This window comes from Brachyhypopomus gauderio, chromosome 1 (assembly GCF_052324685.1).
Source record: "Brachyhypopomus gauderio isolate BG-103 chromosome 1, BGAUD_0.2, whole genome shotgun sequence".
In the NCBI taxonomy this organism is placed as follows: Eukaryota; Metazoa; Chordata; class Actinopteri; order Gymnotiformes; family Hypopomidae; genus Brachyhypopomus; species Brachyhypopomus gauderio.
Window position 1 is genome coordinate 21,107,324 of NC_135211.1, and position 25,347 is coordinate 21,132,670.

The 25,347-nt window shown below is 41.4% G+C and overlaps 3 protein-coding genes and 1 pseudogene across 8 annotated transcripts in view; all 4 read left to right on the forward strand.

Annotated features, from left to right (window-relative positions):
- The window catches only part of LOC143512176 (plexin-A2-like), a 97,581-nt gene extending 91,915 nt beyond the window's left edge, over positions 1-5,666 (forward strand). For 3 of the 4 annotated variants that reach the window (XM_077002175.1, XM_077002184.1, XM_077002193.1), the window contains 5 exons: positions 1,081-1,277; positions 1,624-1,793; positions 2,643-2,855; positions 3,197-3,347; positions 3,873-5,666. In XM_077002175.1, coding sequence (XP_076858290.1) covers positions 1,081-1,277; positions 1,624-1,793; positions 2,643-2,855; positions 3,197-3,347; positions 3,873-3,968 — 827 coding nt within the window. In that variant the 3' untranslated portion in view covers positions 3,969-5,666. The remainder of the gene's footprint in view (positions 1-1,080; positions 1,278-1,623; positions 1,794-2,642; positions 2,856-3,196; positions 3,348-3,872) is intronic. The other variant, XM_077002201.1, reaches the window with a different exon arrangement.
- Positions 5,667-9,615: 3,949 nt separating this feature from the next.
- Positions 9,616-11,798, forward strand: LOC143512216 (uncharacterized). 2 transcript variants are annotated; one of them, XM_077002288.1, is made up of 4 exons: positions 9,616-9,816; positions 9,951-10,022; positions 10,301-10,415; positions 10,509-11,798. In XM_077002288.1, exons 1-4 carry the CDS (start codon positions 9,748-9,750, stop codon positions 10,556-10,558), a joined length of 306 nt encoding a protein of 101 aa, XP_076858403.1. In that variant the 5' UTR covers positions 9,616-9,747; the 3' UTR covers positions 10,559-11,798. The 2 variants fall into 2 exon arrangements, with proteins under 2 accessions (XP_076858403.1, XP_076858393.1); XM_077002278.1 differs by having other exon boundaries at positions 10,301-10,410.
- A 618-nt stretch (positions 11,799-12,416) lies between these two features.
- Positions 12,417-23,733, forward strand: LOC143512202 (myosin heavy chain, fast skeletal muscle-like). The gene is made up of 33 exons (XM_077002236.1): positions 12,417-12,494; positions 12,946-13,158; positions 13,291-13,434; positions 13,527-13,683; positions 13,816-13,843; positions 13,954-14,068; positions 14,202-14,294; positions 14,390-14,453; positions 14,667-14,765; positions 14,857-14,960; positions 15,045-15,183; positions 15,282-15,400; positions 15,482-15,631; positions 15,746-15,916; positions 16,033-16,339; positions 16,510-16,586; positions 18,903-18,990; positions 19,115-19,232; positions 19,318-19,441; positions 19,521-19,657; positions 19,794-20,049; positions 20,200-20,442; positions 20,595-20,771; positions 20,874-21,019; positions 21,125-21,215; positions 21,303-21,692; positions 21,887-22,013; positions 22,095-22,213; positions 22,336-22,532; positions 22,619-22,802; positions 22,906-23,071; positions 23,170-23,294; positions 23,377-23,733. Exons 2-33 carry the CDS (start codon positions 12,958-12,960, stop codon positions 23,716-23,718), a joined length of 4,998 nt encoding a protein of 1,665 aa, XP_076858351.1. The 5' UTR covers positions 12,417-12,494; positions 12,946-12,957; the 3' UTR covers positions 23,719-23,733.
- On the forward strand, positions 23,730-25,247 carry LOC143512213 (myosin-3-like; annotated as a pseudogene). Its single transcript, XR_013130390.1, has 5 exons — positions 23,730-23,967; positions 24,047-24,172; positions 24,315-24,485; positions 24,657-24,761; positions 24,850-25,247. The product of XR_013130390.1 is annotated as a myosin-3-like (transcript).
- The last annotated feature ends 100 nt before the right edge of the window (positions 25,248-25,347 follow it).

Sequence of the window (25,347 nt, forward strand, 5' to 3'; positions counted from 1 at the left end):
TAACTGGCAGATGATTCAGACGCCCTCCGTTTTCCAGAGGGTCACCTGACAGTAACAGGCCAATCATTTGGATGTATTGCGTCTTCTATGGCCCAGCATAGCTGCTTCACACTCTCAGTTCACCACATGGTATCGTTTTCTCCTGGTTTTTCTCCTGCTCTGACATCATACGATGGTGTTTTCACCTGCTCTGACATGCCTGACTGAGCTTGCAGTAGCTTGCTGATTAGCTAATGAGTTGAATAAGGTGTGGTAGGTAACATCACTACACATGCTTGGAGAGTGCAGGGTCATCCGCCCAAAACTGCCTCTGCTGACAGAGAGGCGGGTAATATCACTATGTAATATTCCTCTCTTCAGTCTTTTTGTTTTTAAATCCATCAGGACCCCTTGTGCCTGTGATTTTGTCACTGTTCTTGTTCTCATTGATGGAGTAATCACTGTTTCCCCTCCACTGTCTGCAGTCGGCCGAATGTGGAACTAAACAGTTTCTGTGTGTCTGAGCCACAGAGGCAAGATGAGAAAAATGAGAAATGCTCTTCTTTAAAGCCTGAGCTGAGCGTTAACTAGCACGAATATGCAGAACGACCTTGTCTCCACATGGCAACATTCGTTAAGTGGGGTGTAAGGATCTGTGGAATGACCTTCCTGGCTGCAGTGGCGTTTCTCCTGCAGTCCGAGAGAAGAGGGGGAGTTTAACCTGTCTAATCTGCAGATGAAAGCAGAGGTTAATTAGAGTGAACTGCTGTGTGTGTGCGTGTCTGTGTGCATAAGTATGTGTGTGTGTGGTGTATTAGAGTGCTTATGGGTACTGTGTCCTGCTGTGTGTATCATTACCCTCTCCTCTGTCCTGGCAAACAGCCTGAGCAGGGTTAGCCTGCTCATGAGACGTGGACTGCATCACTAAGCCATTAGTGCTTAGACGGGATGCTTTTTTTTTAAAAATCAAATCAGCTTTAGCTAATAAACTGACACAGTTCTGTCATTCTCTCATTATCCATCTAGTATCTTATGCTTTCTTAATATAGTTCTCTGTTAAACTTGCTATCTTTTTCACTCACCTCTCCATCCCCCTTCCAGACACGGTTCTCCGCTCTGCATCTGCAGGAAGTCCAGACAGCATGCGCTCACGGGTGCCGATGATCACCCCAGATCTGGAGAGTGGTGTGAAGGTGTGGCATCTGGTCAAGAACCATGAGCACGGTGATCAGAAAGAGGCTGATCGCGGCAGCAAAATGGTGTCCGAGATCTATCTGACAAGACTACTGGCTACCAAGGTCGACACCCCTCCACAAACACACACACACACACACACACACGGAGCTTGTTACTGTACTTAATAAGATTAAAATCTGATCATGTGTGTCAGAATTATGACTCCTTCATTCGTTCAGAAGTTGATAAGTGGGTAGAAGGAGATAAAGGGGAAGGACATTGGCTGTTGTCTGACTACAGCAAAATGTGGAGGCGTGCTGGAATAAAAATACTGCTTTCATGTCATCAGGTCATCAGTGGTTTCCTGAGCACCAACAGGATTTGCAGTCAGTCTGCTGCATGAAATCTCAAGGTCAACGCGTGCCCATAATAACTGACCATAATTGCTTGATCTTGTCTGTACTGCAGGGCACGCTGCAGAAGTTCGTGGACGATCTGTTTGAGACGCTCTTCAGCACGGTCCACCGCGGGAGCGCCCTCCCCCTCGCCATCAAATACATGTTTGACTTCCTGGATGAACAGGCTGACAGACATGGCATCCACGACCCCGACGTGCGGCACACGTGGAAGAGTAACTGGTGAACAGCGTCGCACACAAGACTTTTAGTAGAGGTCGCAGTAGGGTCAGAGCATCAGAAATGTTATTGCTGAAACTGTAGACAACCACCATTACATTTACTTGATAAATGATCCTAACGATTACACAGGTCAACAAAAAAAAAAAAATTTACTGGTGCCCAAAATATTTTAATGAATTTGGGGTATTTTTGGGGTGCTGATTCTGAATATGCTATCAGTTTTGCCAGATTGGCTCAAGTTTTTGAGATTTTTGGTATCTTATTTATAGCACTTATATAGCATTAGCATAGCCTATAGCATTTATAGCAGAAGTTGTAATAACGATCCAGACACATTCTGTTACATTTGTGGTGAATATACACTGCAAAAACATAGAAGAAACATAACAGACTTCATAAAAAAAGTGTATTTGGCCTATTTTGGGGTTATGCTTGGGGACCAAGACAAGTCTTGGGCACCACACATAGTGTGTTTTTTTTACACATTTCACGAAAAATCTCAAAAACTTGAGCCAATCTGGCAAAACTGATGACATATTCAGAATCAGCACCACAAAGTTACCCTAAATTCGTTGAAATATCTTTGGCCCCAAAAATGCTGTTGACCTGTGTTATTAGATAGAATGGCCACCTTTTGCTGGTGTACATAAATTTAAAATGTCCATTAATAAATATTTGAAGAAGGAATGCTAACTTGGCTAATATTTAACAAAACTTATTAATGGTAACTAGTTTGTATTATTTACTAGCCAAGTCATTTGAGCCTGAAGTTGACATAAATCAGTCTGTGTATTTTTTCTTTCACTGTCCTTACACTTGTACTTTGCTGTTTATTTACTTCGTCATCAGTCTTCCTCTGAGGTTCTGGGTGAACGTGATCAAGAACCCCCAGTTTGTGTTCGACATCCACAAGAGCAGCATCACGGACGCGTGTCTCTCTGTGGTGGCCCAGACGTTCATGGACTCCTGCTCCACCTCAGAACATCGCCTGGGCAAAGACTCGCCCTCCAACAAGCTGCTCTACGCTAAGGACATTCCCAGCTACAAGAGCTGGGTGGAGCGGTAAGTGTGTGTGTGTGTGTGTGTGTGTGTGTGTGTGTGTGTGTGTGTGTGTGTGTGCATGTTCTTACTGTACATTTGTGAATAAGATATGTCTCACAGCAAGACGTGATAATAGTGTGTGTTGTTGGCCAGAGATTCACTGTATCTTGATAGCTGAATAAAATATGCAATCTCTTATAAATAATCTTTCCTGTAATAGATCATTTCTGCTCTGTATTCAAGTTCCAAGCTGTGCAATGATCAAAGGTTTTTATTAGCCCTGCGTCTCTACGGTCCTAGGCTGTGGAGAAAGGTTAGGGTGAAGGAGCCTGTGATCTGTACATGTTCTTGTCTTCTATCAGGTACTACGCTGATATAAGCCGCCTTCCGGCCATCAGCGACCAGGACATGAACGCGTATCTGGCTGAGCAGGCGCGTCTCCACTCGCATGAGTTTAACATGCTCAGCGCCCTGCATGAGATCCACGCCTACGTCAGCAAGTACAGTCAGGAGGTGAGCTCAGGCCACACAAGTTACCATCAGAGCACCCAAATAACCCACATTATACATTAATGAATATTAAAGACAGCAAAGGGGGCCATGATGTCAGACGGACTGGTCAGTATCAGTATGATGCTGTTGAGATACTGGGTCTGGGTCTTCTCTTGGTTTGCTGTTCATTACCATGTTGGCCTTGTGTCAAATTGCTCCAGCTGTTGAGAGTTCCTCAGTGACATATACAGTACAGTTTCAGTGGAGAACTGATTGTAGCCAAATGCTGATTTGTTGAGCACAGCAGGCGTGAAGAAAGTGGTGAGTAAATCTGTCACTGCTCTGCTGAAGAAAAACAAAAACACTTCCCAGAGTCACGGCTCATTTTCAACATGTAGCTCTGTTTGTCCGAGTGATGTCATCATGTAGAAATCCGATCTTATACACTACTGTTATGCTAACATTGCCTGAAACATGCAAATAAAAGAGTTGCTCTCCTTTAATAAACTGTGTTGTCCTCTCCTGCCCTCTACTGGCTGTATGCAGATAGTGGCAGCGCTGGAACAGAATGAGTTGGCTCACAAACAGAGGCTTGCCTACAAGGTGGAGCAGCTCATCGCTGCCATGGCTCCTGAAAGCTGATCTGAGGTCAGTCTCCAGGACAAATGGACACAGGTCACTGACTGATCAACAGAGTGAGCTGATCTGGCGCCAGTCTTTAGGGCACAGAACCTCTTAAAAATGTCGTTATTCATGCCATAAAGCAAGTGCAAGAGCCAATCTCTGGACTGTTTTCATCACTCGCTCAGACAGTGCCATCTACTGCATGATGTGAAGAATTAAAACTGCAGCTTTTGTGGATATCCACCCCCCCCCCCCCCCCCACCCCTAAAATGAACTTAATCAACCTGACAATAAGAAAATGTGAAGAAAAAGAAAGAATGAATGAAAGCGATTATGCTAGTTACTGAAATATTAATGTGTAACACACTTTCACACATGTATTGTAATGAAGGGGAAGTTGGGCTTTCTGGTTGGCATGGCGAATAGACTCTCCTTCCCTTCCAGCGCTCGTGTTTGATTCATCGTGTGAACCATGATGCATGTGAGAGGCACAATGACCCTGGGGCACCGGGAACCCTGTAGATCTGGCTACGAACTCACGCTGGCTATAGTTCAGCTGACCACTCTGCTGTACAACCAGTCAAATAAGCTCTTTGTGTTGAACATGGTTTTAGCTGAGGCTTAATGTCATGTATCTGAAAAGTGCAGGTTTGTGTTTAAGTATGTGTATGTCATATGTTTACTGGAAACCCCTCTTGTCCATCCAGTGAGACGCAGGTGTGACTGGATGTTTTGGCTTCTGTGAATGTGAGTTCTGGCTTCTTGGTTGGAAATCCTTGGCAAAGAAGCATTTTATTCATTTGGTGTGGCCTATGATCGAGGTTCTCAGACAAGTGAGAACTTAGGGCAGACGGGTGTGCAGTTCCAGTTACGTCTTACATCGTAAAGACACAATGATGTATGGTGTCAACAGGCATTGTGTTGCTATATCAACAAGCTTCCCTTTTTCGACGCACTCATTTTATGTGTGAGTCTCGTCAATGTTCAAAAAAAGGAGAAAAAACAAAGCATGAAATACATCACTTTGTAATAAACTTGATTTCCAAAGTTTTCCGCAATATTTATCTTTAGTGGAGTATTAAGATTTGCAGTCTTGCAAGTAAATGCAACCTCACATGTAGCTGTATAATAATATGGAACTTCATTGTCAAGGAGCCATCAGTCCCACATAGTCAACTATACACTTAGTCTATTATCTTATCAAAGTGTAAAGATGCTCTGCTTTTACTGCAGAAGTCATTCCATAACACTCATTTTTTATTAATTAAATTCCAGTTGAATTTAAATTATTATTGAATGCATGAAGTATTATATGTCCTTGTATTTTGCACATTCCTAATCATTATTTAGATTTGTTCTCTTCAGTCTGTTCGTGTTTCTGCTTGAAGCACAAGCAGTCACTATGTTTTCATGGTTAAGTACTTGGGCACATGGGTTCCTTTAGATCTGAAAAAACAAAAGTTCTTTTCCTACTGCCATAAATTATGGTATCATTCAAAACAAACAAACTGTACAATCGTTGATGTCAGTTTAGAGTTTGACACAAAATGCTGTTTTATAAATCAGCTAAAAGTGACAGTACTGGTGTAAGAAATTTGTTTCTTTTTTTACAGCTAAATATTATTGTGTATTTAAAATGTAAATAGTAAACATTACTATTTTGCAATGATTCACTTTGTACTGTTGTAATAAATTAATAAATTATGTTAAAACATATTCCATTTCAGCAGTCTTTAATCACAGAGTGCCACCTCTTCATCTTTACAAAACGTTGGGTCACTAGTGACCTTTTAAATGTCCAAAATGAATACATTCTGTTACTTTTCCAAATGTTTTTTTAATCAATTTCCTTTTACAGAGTTACTTAAACCAATGAAACCGATAAATCTGTATCATCAAACAAGATTTTAATCCATAGTCCCATCAACCAGATCTTCCCAGTGGTAGATCTGCTACAGTACAGAAGTGTCTCCCATACTATTATGAATTTATCCAAAACTATACTATTAATTACCAAACTCTGACAGTTTACCTATATTTCTATACAGGCTATACAGTGTAAGCCTCAGCTGCTAACAATTCTCACTGTACTCTACTGTGTGTGTCTGCATGTTGGCTTTCTGTCATATACATGAAATGAGTTTTCATAGTCACTTTGTGACTCTGGCAAACAGGGTGTGTTTTAATAGTCACACTTTGTGATGTTGGCACACAGGTTGTGTTTTCATAGTTACACTTTGTGACTCTGGCACACAGGTTGTGTTTTCATACTTGCACTTTGTGACCCTGGCACACAGGTTGTGTTTTCATAGTTGCATTTTGTGACTCTGGCACACAGGTTGTGTTTTCATAGTTGCACTTTGTGACCCTGGCACACAGGTTATGTTTTCATAATCACACTTTGTGACCCTGGCACACAGGTTGTGTTTTCATAGTTGCATTTTGTGACCCTGGCACACAGGTTGTGTTTTCATAATCACACTTTGTGACTCTGGCACACAGGTTGTGTTTCCATAGTTGCACTTTGTGACCCTGGCACACAGGTTGTGTTTTCATAGTTGCACTTTGTGACCCTGGCACACAGGTTGTGTTTTCATAGTTGCACTTTGTGACCCTGGCACACAGGTTGTGTTTTCATAGTTGCACTTTGTGACCCTGGCACACAGGTTGTGTTTCCATAGTTGCACTTTGTTCCGACATCATGTCTGCTATGACGGTAAGCATTCTGGAACAAATCCAGACATGTAGCAGAAAGGGTAGACATGAGTCTGCTGTCAGTTCTCATGTTCAGCATGTTCTGGGTCTTCCTCACGGCCTCCTCCCAGTTGGACATGCACGGAGCATCTCACCAGGGAGACGCCCAGGTGGCATCCGGACCAAATCACCTCAACTGGCTCCTCCCTACATGGAGGAGCAGCGACTCTGCTCTGAGTCTTTCCCAGATGATTGTACTCTGCATCTTATCTCTAAGGGAAAGCCTGGACACCCTGAGGGTGGACACCACATCTCATTCTTTCGGTCACTACCCAGAGCTCGTGATCATAGGTGAGAGTCGGAATGTAGATGAACCAGTAAATCGAGAGCCAGGACAGTCCCACAACATCCAGAGCCTTAAAGGAACTCAGGGCGGATCTCATCCACTCCCGGAGCCTTGCCACAAAAGAGTTTTACAACTATCCGAGAGATGGCCAAACCCCAATCCGAGTCGTCCAGTTCTGCTTCCTCTGTGGAAGGCATGATGGTGGGATTGAGAAGATCCTTGAAGTATTCCATCCACCGCCTAATGACATCCCGTCGATAAATATTTTATAAAATAGGACATAAAATTATAAAAATCAAGTCATAATGAAGTTAAAGAATATACATCTACTACTACCCTTTCTCTTTCTTACTATATATAGCTATTTTATATACTGTGTATATATATGCATACATACACACACACACACACACACATATATATATATATATATATATATATATATATATATATATATATATATATATATATATATATATATACACACCCTACAGTAGCTGTAACCTTGACAGTCTACAGAAACTCAAATAGCCCAGCTGTGCTGCAAAAACCCAACAGGTGGCTATATTTACATTATCCTCCAGTAGGTGGTGGCGTGAGTGACAAGACTGTTCAGACCAAGCTGCCCAAGACAAGTGTCTTGTGTAATTATTTTGGTATGCCGTCAAGATCCTCAGACCTGCCAAAATCAGGTTTGGTTTCAAGCAGGAGGTTGGAAGGGTTGTCTGACTCAGCTGTTGGCCTAAATAATACTCTACACGTTATTACTGATTCCACTAACCTTCTCTGCTCTTATCTGGGCATATGTAATTTAATGACCACTGCACATTAAGCACATACTCTTTTAATCAGGAAGTAGTTTAAAAGAAATAGAAATCCCACCTGCTTAAAATACAGTACAAGAGAAGAATGAGTGACTGACCTGCATATGCCCTTGGGTTGCATGAATTGTTCTACTGTCCTAATTACATAGCTTTAGTGTACAGGTTTACTGAAGAAAATTATGGCCTGTATTGTAACTGGAGGCCAGTTCCTGTGCAACAACATGAACTTCATCAGTGATGGACCAGGCCAAAAATCACAGTGAAAACAATCTAAAAGAAGATAAATTATTATATGGAAAATTAATACAGAGAAGATGGGTAAAAATACACTTTTATTATTGTATGTGGACAAGCTGAACTGTTCATAAGGATAACAAAACAACTCTTACTATATTTACAAATATTGAAACTACTAAAAATACAATCTGGATATTTAGATATTTATAGAAGCTCTAGTTTCACAACATTATACATTTATAAAATGACTGGAATTATTGTTTTTTACTATTATTTACTATTTTTTTACTTACACCATTTCAGGCCTTTGCATTAAACTCCTTTGCCTGTGGAAAGAGAATAGAAGTAAGAACACCCAGATTAAAACTCTCATCGGGTTTCTGGAATTACACTCAGACAACAGCCAAATGCTAACACAAGAGATTTCTAATCAACCCCCTGTCTGAATTAAATGGTTTTTCCCAGATTCCCTGTGTAGCAAAGCTCAATTAGTTGCATAGTAAACCTTTCTTGCATTTGATCTGGGTTTTTCTTTTTGTCCTTTTTTTTTTTTTTTGTAAGCAGTGGGCACCCTTTTAGAGCCACCACAGTACCACAGAGATGACTTCTCTAATATGACTTATTAATAACAATGCATGGCGTGCCAGAGTTCTGCAACAGTATCCCAGAGGCATGTGAGGGCTCCCCCATGGTTAATCCATGCTTTAGCTCCAGGATGTCATATGAGATGTCTCTCGTCTTAGCAACTCCAGGAACTGTAGATATTTTTTCCTACACTCATACCCTACACTATAGTACTGTAAATGTGCTTAATGAACATGAAAATCATCAAAAAACATCAAAAATTCTACATCAAAAACATACACTTCACATATACGACAGCACATATAAGACTTGTCAACTGCACACTTATCCTAAATATCACACCCCAGGAAAGATTCAAGTTTTAGATATTAGTAATATGAGCTGGTTAAGGTATTGCCTTCGGGACCTTTGAGAACAACGTCAAGGAAAAAGTCTTGTGTTAAGTCTCCTTGCTGTCAGTACATCTTGGGCTTGGCATGCCCATCTGACTGTCATAAAAGTTATTATTAAGATGCTTGCCTGGCATATGCCTTGAAACTAAAGACCAGTGGCATCTGACAGCTCCTCCACTGCCACGTTAGACATTGTTGAAGTGCTATTGAGGTTAGTTCAAGTGGAGCAATTACTCTGAGACCAAGGACATGTACTTCCTTAGTGTAAACTTACTACTAACTTTAAACGATGCAGTATTACAATAACACAGTAAATTATTTAACAAGATTAATGTCTGAAATACAATATATACTTAATCAACAGATACATATACATAAATGAATCAATATATTTCACATTTATCTTAAAATTACCTGAGTTACATTGTTTATATGTTTACTATCTGATTCCAAATGTATTATTCGGAAGATATATAATGATGCAGCTATGCCTTTCGTATGGTAATGGCAACACTGTAAGAAATTACAGCTACTCTTGTCCAAGATTCTTCATGCCCATCCTGAGCTCAATCAAGTTAAGGGTGAGATTGATAGGAAACTCGCTGAGAAAGATGAGGAGAACAGATCAAGAGGAACAGCCAGAGGGTTATTGAGTCCATGCAGAGCACTCTGGACTCTGAGGTTAGGAGCAGGAATTATACCCTCAGAATCAAGAAGCTATGGCTGCTATCAGCCACAAGGCTGCTGAGTTCTTTAACGAGCTCAGAAATGTTCAAAGACAGCTCATGGTAAGTTTTAATCAACATTAAAGAAAACCATCTGACATATGAATGAGTGCATATACTGTTTTTTGCATGATTTACAATTAAGTATATGCTAATTAAATCCTTTACATGGCTCATACAATATATGATGGCATAAGAGTTGGCAGAGGAGCTGCAGCACCATCTGGATGAGGCTGAACCTGGCCATGAAGGGTGGAAGGAAGTCTAGGGTATGTTTTGTTTTTTTATTATATTACATTATATACTACTATATTTAAAAAAAGAAGTTCCATTAGAAACGTTTGTCTTCTTGTTTATTAATTCATTCATCATGTATGAAATGTATATTGTTGTGAGCAGTAGGCTGAGGTTGACACAGAGTAAAGACTGCTGTTGCTGTTAAAGGAGTACAGATACCACGACCAGCATATATTTAGTAATGATATTATGAATCTGAATATCATAAATATGACAAACAAAACCTAAAGCAGTGGCAACAACCTTGCAGACTGAGGAGGACAGGAAGAACTTGATCAGACTGCAAGATCTTGTGGTCACGCTTCAGCGGAAAGTGAAGGCCTACAAGAAACAGGCTGAAGAAGCTGTATACTCACCAAAGTATGGTGGGCATCACATTTTAGCTCCTTGTTAACATGAATTCATATTTTATAACATATTAATGGTGCTAACTGGGGTGTTTATTGTTCCTTTGCCAGGGAGAGCAGGCCAACACTCACCTGTCCAGGTACAGGAAGGTGCAACATGAGATGGAGGAAGCCCAGGAGCGTGCTGACATTGCTGAGTCCCAGGTCAACAAGCTCAAAGCTGGAATGATTAGGCAAAGTCATTATTGTTCTAAACTGATGTTGACCCTTAAAGAATTGTTATATTATCTTTTGTAAGATTGTTTCTTATTGTCTTAAATAAGGGTAAAAATAAATGAAGAGGAATCAAGACATCAAGAAAACCTATGTTATTAGTGATGAGATGACTTAAGTGATGTATTCAATAAAACATGAAACCATCTTTTTCTGATATAGGACCTACCCAGGTACAGTACTGATCAGCAAGAAATGTTATTTAGATAAAGTCCTAAACATTGTAAGTATTATGTAATTGCCACGATAAAACATAGGACGTTTGAGAACCAAAAAGTGATGATTATGCAAAGACCTGAAATACTTGCAGAGGACAGTACATGACAAAATGTAAGATGTTTCTTTAAGTTCAGTGTAAAGCTGTCAAAGTAGACAAGCCCTCCTTAAAAGGGTTCTGCATGGTTTCATAACGAATGCTAAAATGTTACGTGTTTTGACTGGAAGAAATGTGTTAACTGTGCAGTTATTTACATTCACATTATTATGGTCACATTTTATCTGAATCTATACTTCTTCATTAAAGTCACACAAAAACATACCAGCAACTGCAGATGATAAAAAACACAAACACATGTATAAATGTATTTATCCTATTTAGGCTATTTCACAAAGAAGCTTCACTATACCATTACAAATAAGTAAAAAGGTATCTTCACCTTTTCATAGTTTGTATTATACACGGCTGAGAAAGCCTGCATCTGTGAAACAGAAGACGGAGTAAGTTCTTCCTCACAATCAGAAGTGCACTCATTTTCACGTAGGATCATGATAAGAACATTCTACTAGTATTATTACGATTCACTCTGCTAATATATGAATCTAGTTAGTCATTTGAAACAACGTCGGAACTTTAAATGCCATGTAAGCATCTGCAGAAGGGAAAGTTATGTTCTGGGTACTAAATCTTGTGGTAAGCCCCATTCCTTATATGTAAGAACATTATGTGTTATGTTCTTCACCCAATTTTTACAAATAAATGTTGAAAATGTGTATAATTTCACTTGAAGTGTGATTATCATCAGCAATGTATGTTTTTGGAATGACTATGGAGACATCATATATTTAGAAAATGCTTGTCCTGATGAAGAAAGAGAACACCAGTGACATTAAATCGCTCATCACAGCCAATTTGTGTCATCAGTGCCAAAACCTAACGTTTTGTTTTATAAGCTATTTATGAAACCTGTGTGTAACTAATAACCAATCACAAATTCCTGTCTTTGTTATACACTATTCTCAAAAAACTTTAATTATTTGCATATAACTACCTCATTCTGAAACTACCATTAATAACAGAATGCAGGGAAAGTATTGAAATAAAAGTATAAATTAAATAAAAAAGTATTATTATCTTATGTACTGATTTTTCCTGTTAAAAACAATGACTAATATGCATAGCAATTAAATGTTTACATCCTATAACAGTGTTACTGTACAAATTATCCTGCTGAGAAGCATCATGTACAACAATAGAATAACACAGACGTCTCATTAGTATTGCTACTTGGGGCAGAAATGCATTGCGTCCACATGACCATATGTAGCTAGAAATGCCTGTTGAGTCAGCGGTACTGGTGCTATATATTAGGCTTCCCCACGGCTGGAGGACGCTTCAAGCACCCTGCAAAGGTGAGAGAGTTACAACTGCTTTCACTACAATAAACCTTTCATGTCTTTCAGATTTTGAGATTTCAGATTTTTTGATTCCTCAAAAATGATGGATGATTGACTTCAGGACAACTTCATAAAATATCTAAATTCTTTTTTCCAGTGTCCACAATCTGCCAGAAAATCTGACACTTCTTCCTCTTGGCATCAAACAAGGTACAACAATAATAATAACAATAAAAATACAACAATAACAACAATAAAACAATAACATAACAATGAAATGACAAAACAATGCAATAACAATTAAATAACAATAAAATAATAAGATAACAATAAAATAAAACAATAACAACAATAATAATAACAATAAAAACCAAAACAATACTAACAATCAAATAATAACAATACAATAATAAGAGTGACTTGTTAGCTAAAAATGTATCCAATTTAAACTTTTGTGTGTGGTTGTATGTTTGTCTCACTTGTGTAATACAATACAAAGATATCCTAAATAGCAGTCGTAAATAGAAATCGTTTTATGTAGATGTACATACATATACTTAAATAAAAATATAAGTAAGAAATAAAAGGCTGGGGGAAAATAAATAACTGTCATCCAGGGTGAAATGTATAAACATTTGTATGTACATGTTTGACTCTACAGTAAAACACCACCATGGGGGACGCAGAGATGGAGTGTTTTGGGCCAGCGTCCATTTACCTCCGCAAGCCAGAGAAGGAGAGGATTGAGGCCCAGAACAAACCTTTTGATGCCAAAACAGCATATTTTGTGTCTGAGCCTACGGAGATGTACCTCAAGGCAACACTAAAGAGTAGAGAAGGTGGCAAAGCCACTGCTGAAACCCTGTGTGGCAAAGTAAGTGAGAAGAAATAATATATAGTTTCATAATCTTAATGACGACACCATAATTACTACATACTAAACAGTGCAACTGCTGAATATATCTCACATTTATTTTAATTTGTATTATACTTTGTTATTTCCCAGACCCTCACAGTGAAGGAGGATGAAATCTTCCCCATGAACCCTCCTAAATATGACAAAATGGAGGACATGGCCATGATGACCCACCTCCATGAACCTGCTGTGCTGTATAACCTCAAAGAGCGTTACGCAGCATGGATGATCTACGTAAGCTGAACAAAGAAATAAGATTATGGAGAATGAACGTGAAATAGTATTTTGTCATGACAGTAGGATCATTTCTCTGGACTCTCCTGTAGACCTACTCAGGGTTGTTCTGCGTCACTGTGAACCCCTACAAGTGGCTCCCAGTATATGATGCAGTTGTTGTGTCTGGATACAGAGGCAAAAAGAGAATTGAAGCCCCGCCCCACATCTTCTCCATCTCTGATAATGCCTATCAGTTCATGCTCACCGGTAGGATATTATGATTTAATATCTTTTATACAAAGATGTATAATTTTTATTAATATATCTATGATGACACTGCTCCATAAAAAAGCTGTATTAATGTTATATCATGTGTAACCATATACAATAATATTCTAGATCGTGAGAACCAGTCAGTCTTGATCACGTAAGTTTTCATTTCTTTGAAATAAGGATTCTTTAATGAGTGAGACTGAGCTCTTAATGTCTACATTTGTATTAGAAAGCACTTTATTTGTTTATCTGTTCTATCTCCAGTGGAGAATCTGGTGCAGGGAAGACTGTGAACACCAAACGTGTCATCCAGTACTTTGCGATGGTTGGCATGACTACACAGAAGAAGGCAGAGCCTGTTGCTGCTAGCAAAATGCAGGTAAATCTATATATTCATACCTACTGGAAGAATAGTATACTTGGGCCAGTTGATGGAGTAATTTGAAATTCAATAGAGTGCATTTAATGGCATTTGCGTTTGGACATATTAATATATCTGTCATCATCACCAGGGATCACTGGAGGACCAAATTGTAGCAGCCAACCCCCTGCTGGAAGCTTATGGTAATGCCAAAACTGTGAGAAATGACAACTCCTCTCGTTTTGTAAGTACACAAAACTACATGCTTATATAAAAGAAAGGTTCACTGTGTATTTAAAGTCAATATTATATTTATGTAACTATCTTTTAAATGTACAGGGTAAATTCATCAGAATTCATTTTGGACAAACTGGCAAACTGGCCTCAGCTGATATTGAAACATGTAAGTTTAATCAAACAGAGTATACATATATATACATATATTCTGACTAAATATGGATTTTAAAACAAAGCTAATTAAGCCTCTGAGTCCAGTAGTTATTGAAACATCCAGTTTAAATTTTAAGTATAATTAAAAATTGTAAGTATATAATAGTATATGTTAAGTATTTAATAACATGAAAGAGAGAAAGCTTATCTAGATGCTTGTAAACAGATCTGCTGGAGAAGTCAAGAGTCACTTTCCAGCTGTCTGCTGAGAGGAGCTACCACATCTTCTACCAGCTCATGACTGGACACAAACCAGAGCTGCTTGGTATGATGTGTTGCTGATGTCTGAACTTTTTACATTAGCTGTAATGCTAATTAGGTCTAAACATTTGATTTTCATTATTCTTGTCACACAGAGGCACTGCTCATCACCACCAACCCTTATGACTACCCTATGATCAGCCAGGGTGAAATCACAGTCAAGAGCATCAATGACGTGGAAGAGTTCATTGCTACAGATGTAAGAAGAAACTGTGTAAACTTGTATGTTCCCATCACAAACATATCATGCTTTGATTTGTTTTCCATTGTTTTCACCACACAGACTGCTATTGACATTTTGGGCTTCACTGCTGAAGAGAAAATAGGCATCTACAAGTTGACTGGAGCTGTGATGCACCATGGGAACATGAAGTTCAAGCAGAAGCAGAGAGAGGAGCAGGCTGAGCCTGATGGCACTGAGGGTAAATATCACAACTCGTCACCAGATTTGTTGGGTCTTATCACTGTACATAACATAAACAGGTTTAAATGAGGATTACAATCACTTCTCACATTTCAGTGGCTGATAAAATCGCCTACCTCATGGGCCTGAACTCAGCTGACATGCTGAAAGCTTTGTGCTACCCCAGAGTGAAGGTCGGAAATGAGTTTGTGACTAAAGGCCAAACTGTACCACAGGTAATGTAATATTTGCCAACAGAGGAGAAAACTTTTTAAATAATCTACAGCAGATTAAAAATCTATGTTTGAATTTTCCAGGTCAATAATGCTGTCAGCGCTCTTTGTAAGTCTGTCTATGAGAAAATGTTCTTGTGGATGGTCATCCGAATCAATGAGATGTTGGACACAAAGCAGCAAAGGCAGTTCTTCATTGGTGTGTTGGACATCGCTGGATTTGAGATCTTCGATGTAAATATTTGAGTCTATACGGTTTGCTTTACACAGTATAGCAATATAACATAATTCAGTACTTAGTACTAATGAAAGAGAGTGGTGGTGGTTAACATTCATATTTTTAAACAGTTCAACAGTCTGGAGCAGCTCTGCATTAACTTCACAAATGAGAAACTGCAACAGTTCTTCAACCACCACATGTTTGTGCTGGAACAAGAGGAGTACAAGAAAGAAGGAATTGAATGGGAGTTCATTGACTTTGGTATGGACCTGGCTGCCTGCATTGAGCTTATTGAGAAGGTAAGACTAAATAGGTTATTACAGTAATAACAATATTCAGAAATACAAATGTTTAATAAAGCAGTAGTACTAATAATGAAATCATACCATCAGTGTTAAAAATCTGTTACAAACAGCCAATGGGCATCTTCTCCATCCTTGAAGAGGAGTGCATGTTCCCCAAGGCTACAGACACATCCTTTAAGAACAAGCTACATGACCAGCATCTTGGCAAAACTAAGGCTTTCCAAAAGCCAAGACCAGCCAAAGGCAAAGCTGAGGCCCACTTCTCCCTGGTGCACTATGCCGGCACTGTAGACTACAACATTTCTGGCTGGCTGGACAAAAACAAGGACCCTCTGAATGAATCTGTTGTGCAGCTGTACCAGAAGTCAGCAAACAAACTGTTGGCATTCCTTTATGCAGGCCATGCATCTGCTGAGGGTAAGATTAAATCATTGATACTGTTGGATTTTTTTGTAGCTATGTGATATGGGTTAACCCTTTCAGGTAATCCTGATTATTCAAGCACTGATTTTACTGAAAGAAACACTGTTATGGACTTAACCATATAGTTATAACTAACACGTATCATACATTTCAACTCCAAACAGCTGAAGGTGGTGGTGGTGGTAAGAAGGGTGGTAAGAAGAAGGGTGGTTCTTTTCAGACTGTGTCTGCTCTATTTAGGGTAAGAACAATTTTATAGTGATATTGTCACGCTACGGTCCCCGAACCCTTCCTTTGGGGCGTGTGTTAACGTTGTCTGCGTCTATTCGTCTGCGTCTGTGTACCTCCGTGGGTGCGGGTGCGTCTTGTAATTATCCGTCTCACCTGTGGCTCGTCTCGTCATCACGTGGGGTTGATGTGGTCTGTCTATTTAATGTGCGTTCGCGCAGTGTCTTGTGCTCGTCGTTGTCTAATGTTTGAGTCTACACGTTACGTGTGTATGTGTTGGTTTAGCGTGCGCTATTGCGCAATACCTGTCTGCATTAAAACGTGTCGTTGTGTCTGTGAAGCTGGATTTGTGTCTCGTCCTTCGCCTCGCACCCAACGTCACAGAACGACGAGCCGTCAGAGACACAACAAGCCATGCCAGGCTACACCACCCGGCCAAAGAAGGGCAAGAAGCCCAGCAAGCGCCGCCATGCCTCTGCTCCTGCCCAACACCGCGCGTCCACCGTTGCTCCCGAACTTATGGAGCAGGACCCTTTATGCAGCATCATGCTGCTCCGGGCTCGGGAGGCCAGCACTGGGGAACTGGCGGAGTATTTCCGCCAGACCGCGGTGCGGATGTGGAGGGAGCGACACCCCTCTCCCACCAGAGACCTCTCGCCCCTGAGGGTCGGCTCCCTCGAACTCTGCTCCACAGAGAAGACCCCTGAGAGCGAGTTCGAGGGGGAGGAATCGGAGGGCGAGGAGGAAGAGGACGATCAGGCTCCCTCGGTTTGTTCCGCCTCCACCGTGGACTACGGCGAGGAGGAGGATTACCCTCCCTCCGTGTGCTACGCCCCCACAGTGGATTATGGTGGGGGAGAGGGGAACGAGGAGGACTACCCACCGTCCGAGTGCTCCGCTCCTGCCGTGGGCTACGGCGAGGAGGAGGAGGAGGACGACGATTACCCTCCGTTCGAGTGCAACGCACCTGCCGTGGGCTACGGTGAGGAAGAGGAGGAAGAAGACGATGATTACCCTCCGTCAGAACGCTCCTTCCCCGCCGTGGGCTACGACGAGGAGGTGGAGGAGTTCGAGTCGGAGGAGGAAGGCAGTCCGCCTCCCTCTGAGTGTTCCGCTGGGACTGTGAAGGGGAGGTGGACACCAGAGACGGTCCCATCCTCCGATCGTTACGGTGGAGAGAGGATGGACTGCTCCCGGGGTGGCAGCCCGGAGCAGTCCATGGAGTGGGACCAAGGAGAAGAGGAGGAGGAGATGGAGACTGCAGGGGATCTCCCAGGCGGTCCGCTCGGGGCGTCTACCGGCCGCGGTCCGCTCGGGGCGTCTACCGGCCGCGGTCCGCTCGGGGCGTCCACCGGTCGCGCTGCACCCGGCACGTCCGCCGGTCGCGCTGCACCCGGCACGTCCGCCGGTCGCGCTGCACCCGGCACGTCCGCCGGTCGCGCTGCACCCGGCACGTCCGCCGGTCGCGCTGCACCCCGCGGAGGGTCCGCTGCGAGGACCGGAGGTGGACCGTCCGCTGCAGCACCGGCAGCTCCCGATCTCTCTCCCCTTATCGCTCTACTCCTGGCGCGTAGTCTGGCGCCTGTTTCATGTTTGTGTATGCCAGTGTTCGTAAGTCTTCCCATTTGTGTGCCTAACCCGTTTTTCCCTTTCGTGCCACTATGTGTAAGTGTACCTGTGTGTGTGTTTGTGAATGTCCCGTTAAATGTGTCTAATGTGTTTTCCCCCGTCTTCCCAGGGAGGGTGTTCTAGACTGTGTGTGGCGGACTCTCCGCCGAGGGCGGTCATCTCCCAGACGCAGGACTGGGCGCTTCAGATCCGCCCATCGACGTGGGTTCGGGGCACTCAGTCCTGTTGGCACCCCGGGACGGGTAGTGCCCTTGGTGGGGGCGTCTGTCACGCTACGGTCCCCGAACCCTTCCTTTGGGGCGTGTGTTAACGTTGTCTGCGTCTATTCGTCTGCGTCTGTGTACCTCCGTGGGTGCGGGTGCGTCTTGTAATTATCCGTCTCACCTGTGGCTCGTCTCGTCATCACGTGGGGTTGATGTGGTCTGTCTATTTAATGTGCGTTCGCGCAGTGTCTTGTGCTCGTCGTTGTCTAATGTTTGAGTCTACACGTTACGTGTGTATGTGTTGGTTTAGCGTGCGCTATTGCGCAATACCTGTCTGCATTAAAACGTGTCGTTGTGTCTGTGAAGCTGGATTTGTGTCTCGTCCTTCGCCTCGCACCCAACGTCACAGATATATGAAACATAAACAAACAATTGTAATTGTAATTGCATAAAATGAAACAAAAACATATGTTGTCAACAAATGTCAAACTCCACAGGAGAACCTGGGCAAACTGATGACCAACTTGAGGAGCACGCACCCTCATTTTGTGCGTTGCTTGATTCCAAATGAGTCCAAGACTCCAGGTGTGTGATCTTTGGTCTATTCAAAAATTATTTTCAAACGTATTTTCAAATTTCAACAATTACATTAACCTTATTTTAAAATGAACATACTGAATACAGAGCATCAATTTATTGACCATTGTAGGTTTGATGGAGAACTTCCTGGTTATCCACCAGCTGAGGTGTAATGGTGTGCTGGAGGGTATTAGAATCTGCAGAAAGGGATTCCCTAGCAGAATCCTCTATGGTGACTTCAAGCAAAGGTCATTTATTTACTCTTAATATTCAGTGCAATGGTTAAAAAAAGTGTGAAATGCCACCTTTAATGGGTCATCATTTCTAATATAGATACAAAGTCTTGAATGCCAGTGTCATCCCAGAGGGACAGTTCATCGACAACAAGAAAGCTGCAGAAAAACTTTTGGGCTCCATTGATGTGGACCACACCCAGTACAAGTTTGGACACACAAAGGTGAGTGATATTCATGGCACAATGAAAATGGAATAATATGTGAGGCTATTTAAAACTGTTGCACATTTTCTATTGGTAGGTGTTCTTCAAAGCTGGTCTGCTTGGTACCCTTGAGGAGATGCGAGATGAGAAACTGGCAACTTTAGTGACCATGACTCAAGCTCTGTGCCGTGGCTACCTCATGAGAAAGGAGTTTGTCAAGATGATGGAGAGAAGGTATATTTATACTTAAATAAACAATGTGCAAAATATCATATGAGGATGCAATGATACTACAGTAATGAAAACACTAATATTAGTATGTAGTAGTTTTGTGTATAGAACTGATACTAACTTGGAGCTTGAATTCTAGAGAATCCATCTTTAGCATCCAGTACAACATCCGCTCATTCATGAATGTGAAACACTGGCCATGGATGAAGCTGTACTTCAAAATCAAGCCTCTACTGAAGAGTGCAGAGACAGAGAAGGAAATGGCTGCCATGAAGGAGAACTTTGAGAAGATGAAGGAGGATCTGGCAAAGGCATTGGCCAAGAAGAAAGAGCTTGAGGAGAAAATGGTTTCTCTTCTGCAGGAGAAAAATGACCTACAACTGCAAGTGGCATCTGTAAGTACTTAAGTCTGTGAATTTCATCAGTGTGGGACTAATAAAAGATTGTTATATTAAATGTCTCTGCATACCTTGCAAAAATAACTATAACAATTTTTTTTTATAGCTAAGTACTATAATGTTTTAATATAATATTTAAATACACAGGAAACAGAGAACCTCTCTGATGCTGAAGAAAGATGTGAGGGGCTGATCAAGAGCAAGATCCAGCTTGAGGCCAAACTCAAAGAGACAAATGAGAGACTGGAGGATGAGGAAGAAATGAATGCCGAGCTGACTGCCAAGAAGAGGAAACTGGAGGATGAATGTTCTGAGCTGAAGAAGGACATTGATGATCTGGAGCTCACCTTGGCTAAAGTGGAGAAGGAGAAACATGCCACTGAGAACAAGGTTAGTAGGCTATATGTTACATATTATACCAATATCAATCAGTGTAACTTCTTGCCCAAATAGTAAGTTTATAGATATGTAAGCTTTAATTTGTAAGGCAATCTTCTAAAAATGGACACAGATAGAGTAGTTTTTTTTCTTATTTTCCACAGGTCAAGAACTTGACTGAGGAGATGGCCTCTCAAGATGAAAGCATTGCCAAGCTCACTAAGGAGAAGAAAGCCCTTCAAGAATCACACCAGCAGACCCTTGATGATCTCCAAGCAGAGGAAGACAAAGTCAACACTCTGACCAAAGCCAAGACCAAGCTTGAACAACAAGTGGATGATGTAAGAATATGACAAGCACTGTCTTCACTGTAATTACAGTACTGTTTAACAGATGTGTTCTGATGTGGTGTTCTGTAATGCTCTGGTTTTCATCAAATGTAGCTTGAAGGTTCACTGGAGCAAGAGAAGAAGCACCGAATGGACCTTGAGAGAGCAAAGAGGAAGCTTGAGGGTGACCTGAAACTGGCCCAGGAGTCCATAATGGATCTGGAGAATGACAAGCAGCAATCTGATGAGAAGATCAAAAAGTACAAATCACCTCACATTACAAATGGCATCAAACGTAGTTAATCACTTTGCATATTTTAAAATAAAAACATCTAATTGTTGCATATATTGTCATAATATAACAGGAAGGACTTTGAAATAAGCCAGTTGTTGAGCAAGATAGAAGATGAACAGTCAATGGGTGCCCAGCTTCAGAAGAAGATTAAAGAACTCCAGGTGATTCATCAATACAAAATAATGGAATTTAATTAAAAATTATTCAGCAATGAGGAAACTTCTAAAATGTAAAATCATATCTTCTAGGCTCGCATTGAGGAGCTGGAGGAGGAAATTGAGGCTGAACGTGCAGCTCGTGCTAAAGTTGAGAAGCAGAGAGCTGATCTCTCCAGAGAACTTGAGGAGATCAGTGAGAGGCTTGAGGAAGCTGGTGGTGCTACTGCTGCTCAGATTGAGATGAACAAGAAGCGTGAGGCCGAGTTCCAGAAGCTGCGTCGTGATCTGGAAGAGTCCACTCTGCAGCATGAAGCTACAGCTGCTGCCCTCCGCAAGAAACAAGCTGACAGTGTTGCTGAGCTTGGAGAGCAGATCGACAACCTTCAGAGGGTCAAACAGAAACTGGAGAAGGAGAAGAGTGAATACAAAATGGAGATTGATGACCTGTCCAGTAACATGGAGGCTGTTGCAAAATCAAAGGTGAATTTATTTGACATTAAGACACATTACCTTTTAAGGCTAAATGTTGTAATTCATGCACATCTTTTAACACAGGAACGTGAGGTGAAATGTCTGGCAACAGCTGTGCTTTAAATACCATTATACAGCTCCACATTCTTAAGGGCTAAGGCATAATTTTCTTTGTCTTTTTAATATTATGTATATATTTTTAGGCAAACCTAGAGAAAATGTGTCGCACCCTTGAAGACCAGCTGAGTGAACTCAAAACTAAAAATGATGAACATATTCGTCAGCTGAACGACTTGAGTGCACAAAGAGCTCGACTTCAGACTGAGAATGGTTAGTTTCAGCACTTTACAGATCAGATGGCTCAAATGTTATTTGACTTATGTAGCATCATTTTCCAAAATCCTTTCAAAGGTGAATTTAGCCGTCAGATGGAGGAGAAGGAAGCACTTGTTTCCCAGTTAACTAGGGGAAAACAAGCATACACACAGCAGATTGAAGAGCTCAAGAGACAACTTGAAGAGGAAGTCAAGGTACTATTAAAATGTTGTATTTGAGGTAATATTGTATGTAATACGCATTGCATACACTCGTTATAACTCCAGTAGAAAACCATTTAGAAATAAAGTTTCACCAACTGTCCACTCAATCACAGGCCAAGAATGCCCTGGCTCATGCTGTCCAATCAGCTCGTCATGACTGTGACCTGCTCAGAGAGCAGTTTGAGGAAGAGCAGGAGGCAAAGGGTGAACTCCAGCGTGGAATGTCCAAGGCCAACAGTGAGGTGGCTCAGTGGAGAACCAAATATGAGACCGATGCCATCCAACGTACTGAGGAGCTTGAGGAGGCCAAGTAATTGAATTAAATTAACAGTACACTACAATACAGAGACTGCAAACATAGAAAAACATATTATAACATTGTGAAAATTTCCTTAGGAAAAAACTTGCCCAGCGTCTCCAAGATGCAGAGGAATGCATTGAAGCAGTGAACTCTAAATGTGCCTCTCTGGAGAAAACCAAGCAGAGACTACAGGGTGAAGTGGAGGACCTCATGATTGATGTTGAGAGAGCCAATGCATTAGCTGCCAACCTGGACAAAAAACAGAGGAACTTTGATAAGGTCAAATATCTGCCATTGAAAATGGTCTATGAAATATGAAACCATGAGTTATCATGGTAAGCATAAATATGAAATAATATCTGATGTTCCCTCTACATTTCAGGTCTTGGCAGAGTGGAAGCAGAAGTATGAGGAAGGCCAGGCTGAACTGGAAGCTGCTCAGAAAGAGGCTCGCTCTCTCAGCACTGAGCTCTTTAAGATGAAGAACTCATATGAGGAAGCTCTAGACCAGCTGGAGACTCTGAAGAGAGAGAACAAGAATCTGCAACGTATGTTACTTATTAACAAGCACACCTGTTTGAATAACTGAGACTATAGCAAAGTACGAAATGAATAACATAAATGTTCATTTTTATCTCACCCTCAGAGGAAATTGCTGACTTGACTGAACAAATTGGGGAGACTGGAAAAACCATCCATGAGCTAGAGAAGGCAAAGAAGACAGTGGAGACTGAGAAATCTGAAATCCAGACTGCTCTTGAAGAAGCTGAGGTAAAACTGTACAAAACTTTACCATGTTATAAATGTAACTTGGAGTTTAACAAGTGATTTAACGTTTGACACCATTCTTCAGGGCACACTTGAACATGAAGAGTCCAAGATTCTTCGTGTCCAGCTTGAACTCAACCAGGTTAAGGGTGAGATTGACAGGAAACTCGCTGAGAAGGATGAGGAGATTGAACAGATCAAGAGGAACAGCCAGAGGGTGATTGAGTCCATGCAGAGCACTCTGGACTCTGAGGTTAGGAGCAGAAATGATGCCCTCAGAATCAAGAAGAAGATGGAGGGAGACCTGAATGAGATGGAGATTCAGCTGAGCCATGCCAACCGCCAGTCTGCTGAGTCCCAGAAACAGCTCAGGAACATCCAGGGACAGCTCAAGGTAGGACTTGTTTTTTGGGGGATTGTCCTGTGAATGCAGCTTGAGTCACCTAATTATAACCATCCCTTTAAACATCAGGATGCCCAACTCCACCTTGATGAGGCTGTCAGAGGACAAGAAGACATGAAGGAACAGGTTGCCATGGTGGAGCGCAGGAATAATCTGATGCTGGCAGAGATTGAGGAGCTGAGATCTGCACTGGAACAGACAGAGAGAGGACGCAAAGTGGCTGAACAGGAGCTGATTGATGCCAGTGAGCGTGTGGCACTGTTGCACTCTCAGGTAAATACAGCCAGCTTATAGTTTTGCTGTTTCTTTGTCACCTCTTGTAAAAAATACTAATGTATTTGTCTTCTAACAGAACACCAGCCTTCTCAACACCAAGAAGAAGCTTGAGGGTGAGCTAGTGCAGATCCAAGGTGAGGTGGATGACACAGTCCAGGAGGCAAGAAATGCTGAGGATAAGGCCAAGAAAGCAATTACTGATGTGAGTGTTAAATACCCACACTGTTTTACCCACTCAAACTATGAATTATAACCATTTACATGATTCATATATGCCTTCAAATTTTGTATGAATGCGGCTCACTACATAAAAACTAAAACTCATGACATGGCTCACACACTAGGCTGCCATGATGGCAGAGGAGCTGAAGAAAGAGCAGGACACCAGTGCTCATCTGGAGAGGATGAAGAAGAACCTTGAGGTCACGGTCAAAGATCTGCAGCACCGCCTGGATGAGGCTGAGAGTCTTGCCATGAAGGGTGGAAAGAAGCAGCTCCAGAAACTGGAGTCTAGAGTATGTTACACTATTTATACACTGAATATAAAGGCTTTTTTATAGAATACAATTATATTAGTTTTACTGGAGTATAGATGTAAATGTTTTGTTCACTATATATATTATATATTAAAATAAAGAACCATGAATTTACTATTTCAGATATAATGTATGAAATATGTTCTATAGGTGCGTGAGTTGGAGTCTGAAGTTGAGGCTGAGCAGAGACGCAGTGCTGAATCTGTTAAAGGAGTCCGCAAATATGAAAGGAGAGTAAAGGAGCTGACCTATCAGGTACTGCATACACTTAGCAACTAGTAAGAAAATTTAAGAATACTTACTATAACAAACAAAACCTAAAGCAGTGGCAACAACATTGCAGACTGAGGAGGACAAGAAGAACGTGACAAGACTGCAGGATCTTGTGGACAAGCTGCAGTTGAAAGTGAAGGCCTACAAGAGACAGGCTGAGGAAGCTGTACGTTTGCCCCTGGGCAACATGCACATGTGTATTTAGTATATGCACAGCATTACATTTAATTGCCCCCTGATAATATCAACCAATATTTTACACCATATCACCAGCTCTAACTGGGGTCATGACTGATTCTTTACCAGGAGGAGCAGGCCAACACTCACCTGTCCAGGTACAGGAAGGTGCAACATGAGATGGAGGAAGCCCAGGAGCGTGCTGACATTGCTGAGTCCCAGGTCAACAAGCTCAGAGCCAAGAGCAGAGATGCTGGAAAGGTAAATTCCATTTAGATTTAGTCAAAGAAATGCATTCCAACTGAACAATTTTAACTGAGCCTGCTTGACTGTAAACTACTGTATATTTATAATGAAAACAAATACAAATAAATAATTTTTTTTTTTTTTA

Bases quoted from the DNA above. Each gene is read 5' to 3' on its own strand.
- LOC143512216 (XM_077002278.1), top strand. From the start codon at position 9,748: ATGGCTGCTATCAGCCACAAGGCTGCTGAGTTCTTTAACGAGCTCAGA. The intron at 9,817-9,950 runs GTAAGTTTTAAT...TGATGGCATAAG, and splicing joins ATGTTCAAAGACAGCTCATG to AGTTGGCAGAGGAGCTGCAG. The intron at 10,023-10,300 runs GTATGTTTTGTT...ACAACCTTGCAG, and splicing joins AGGGTGGAAGGAAGTCTAGG to ACTGAGGAGGACAGGAAGAA.
- LOC143512202 (XM_077002236.1), top strand. From the start codon at position 12,958: ATGGGGGACGCAGAGATGGAGTGTTTTGGGCCAGCGTCCATTTACCTC. The intron at 21,216-21,302 runs GTGATTCATCAA...CATATCTTCTAG, and splicing joins AGAAGATTAAAGAACTCCAG to GCTCGCATTGAGGAGCTGGA. The intron at 23,072-23,169 runs GTATGTTACTTA...TCTCACCCTCAG, and splicing joins AGAGAACAAGAATCTGCAAC to AGGAAATTGCTGACTTGACT.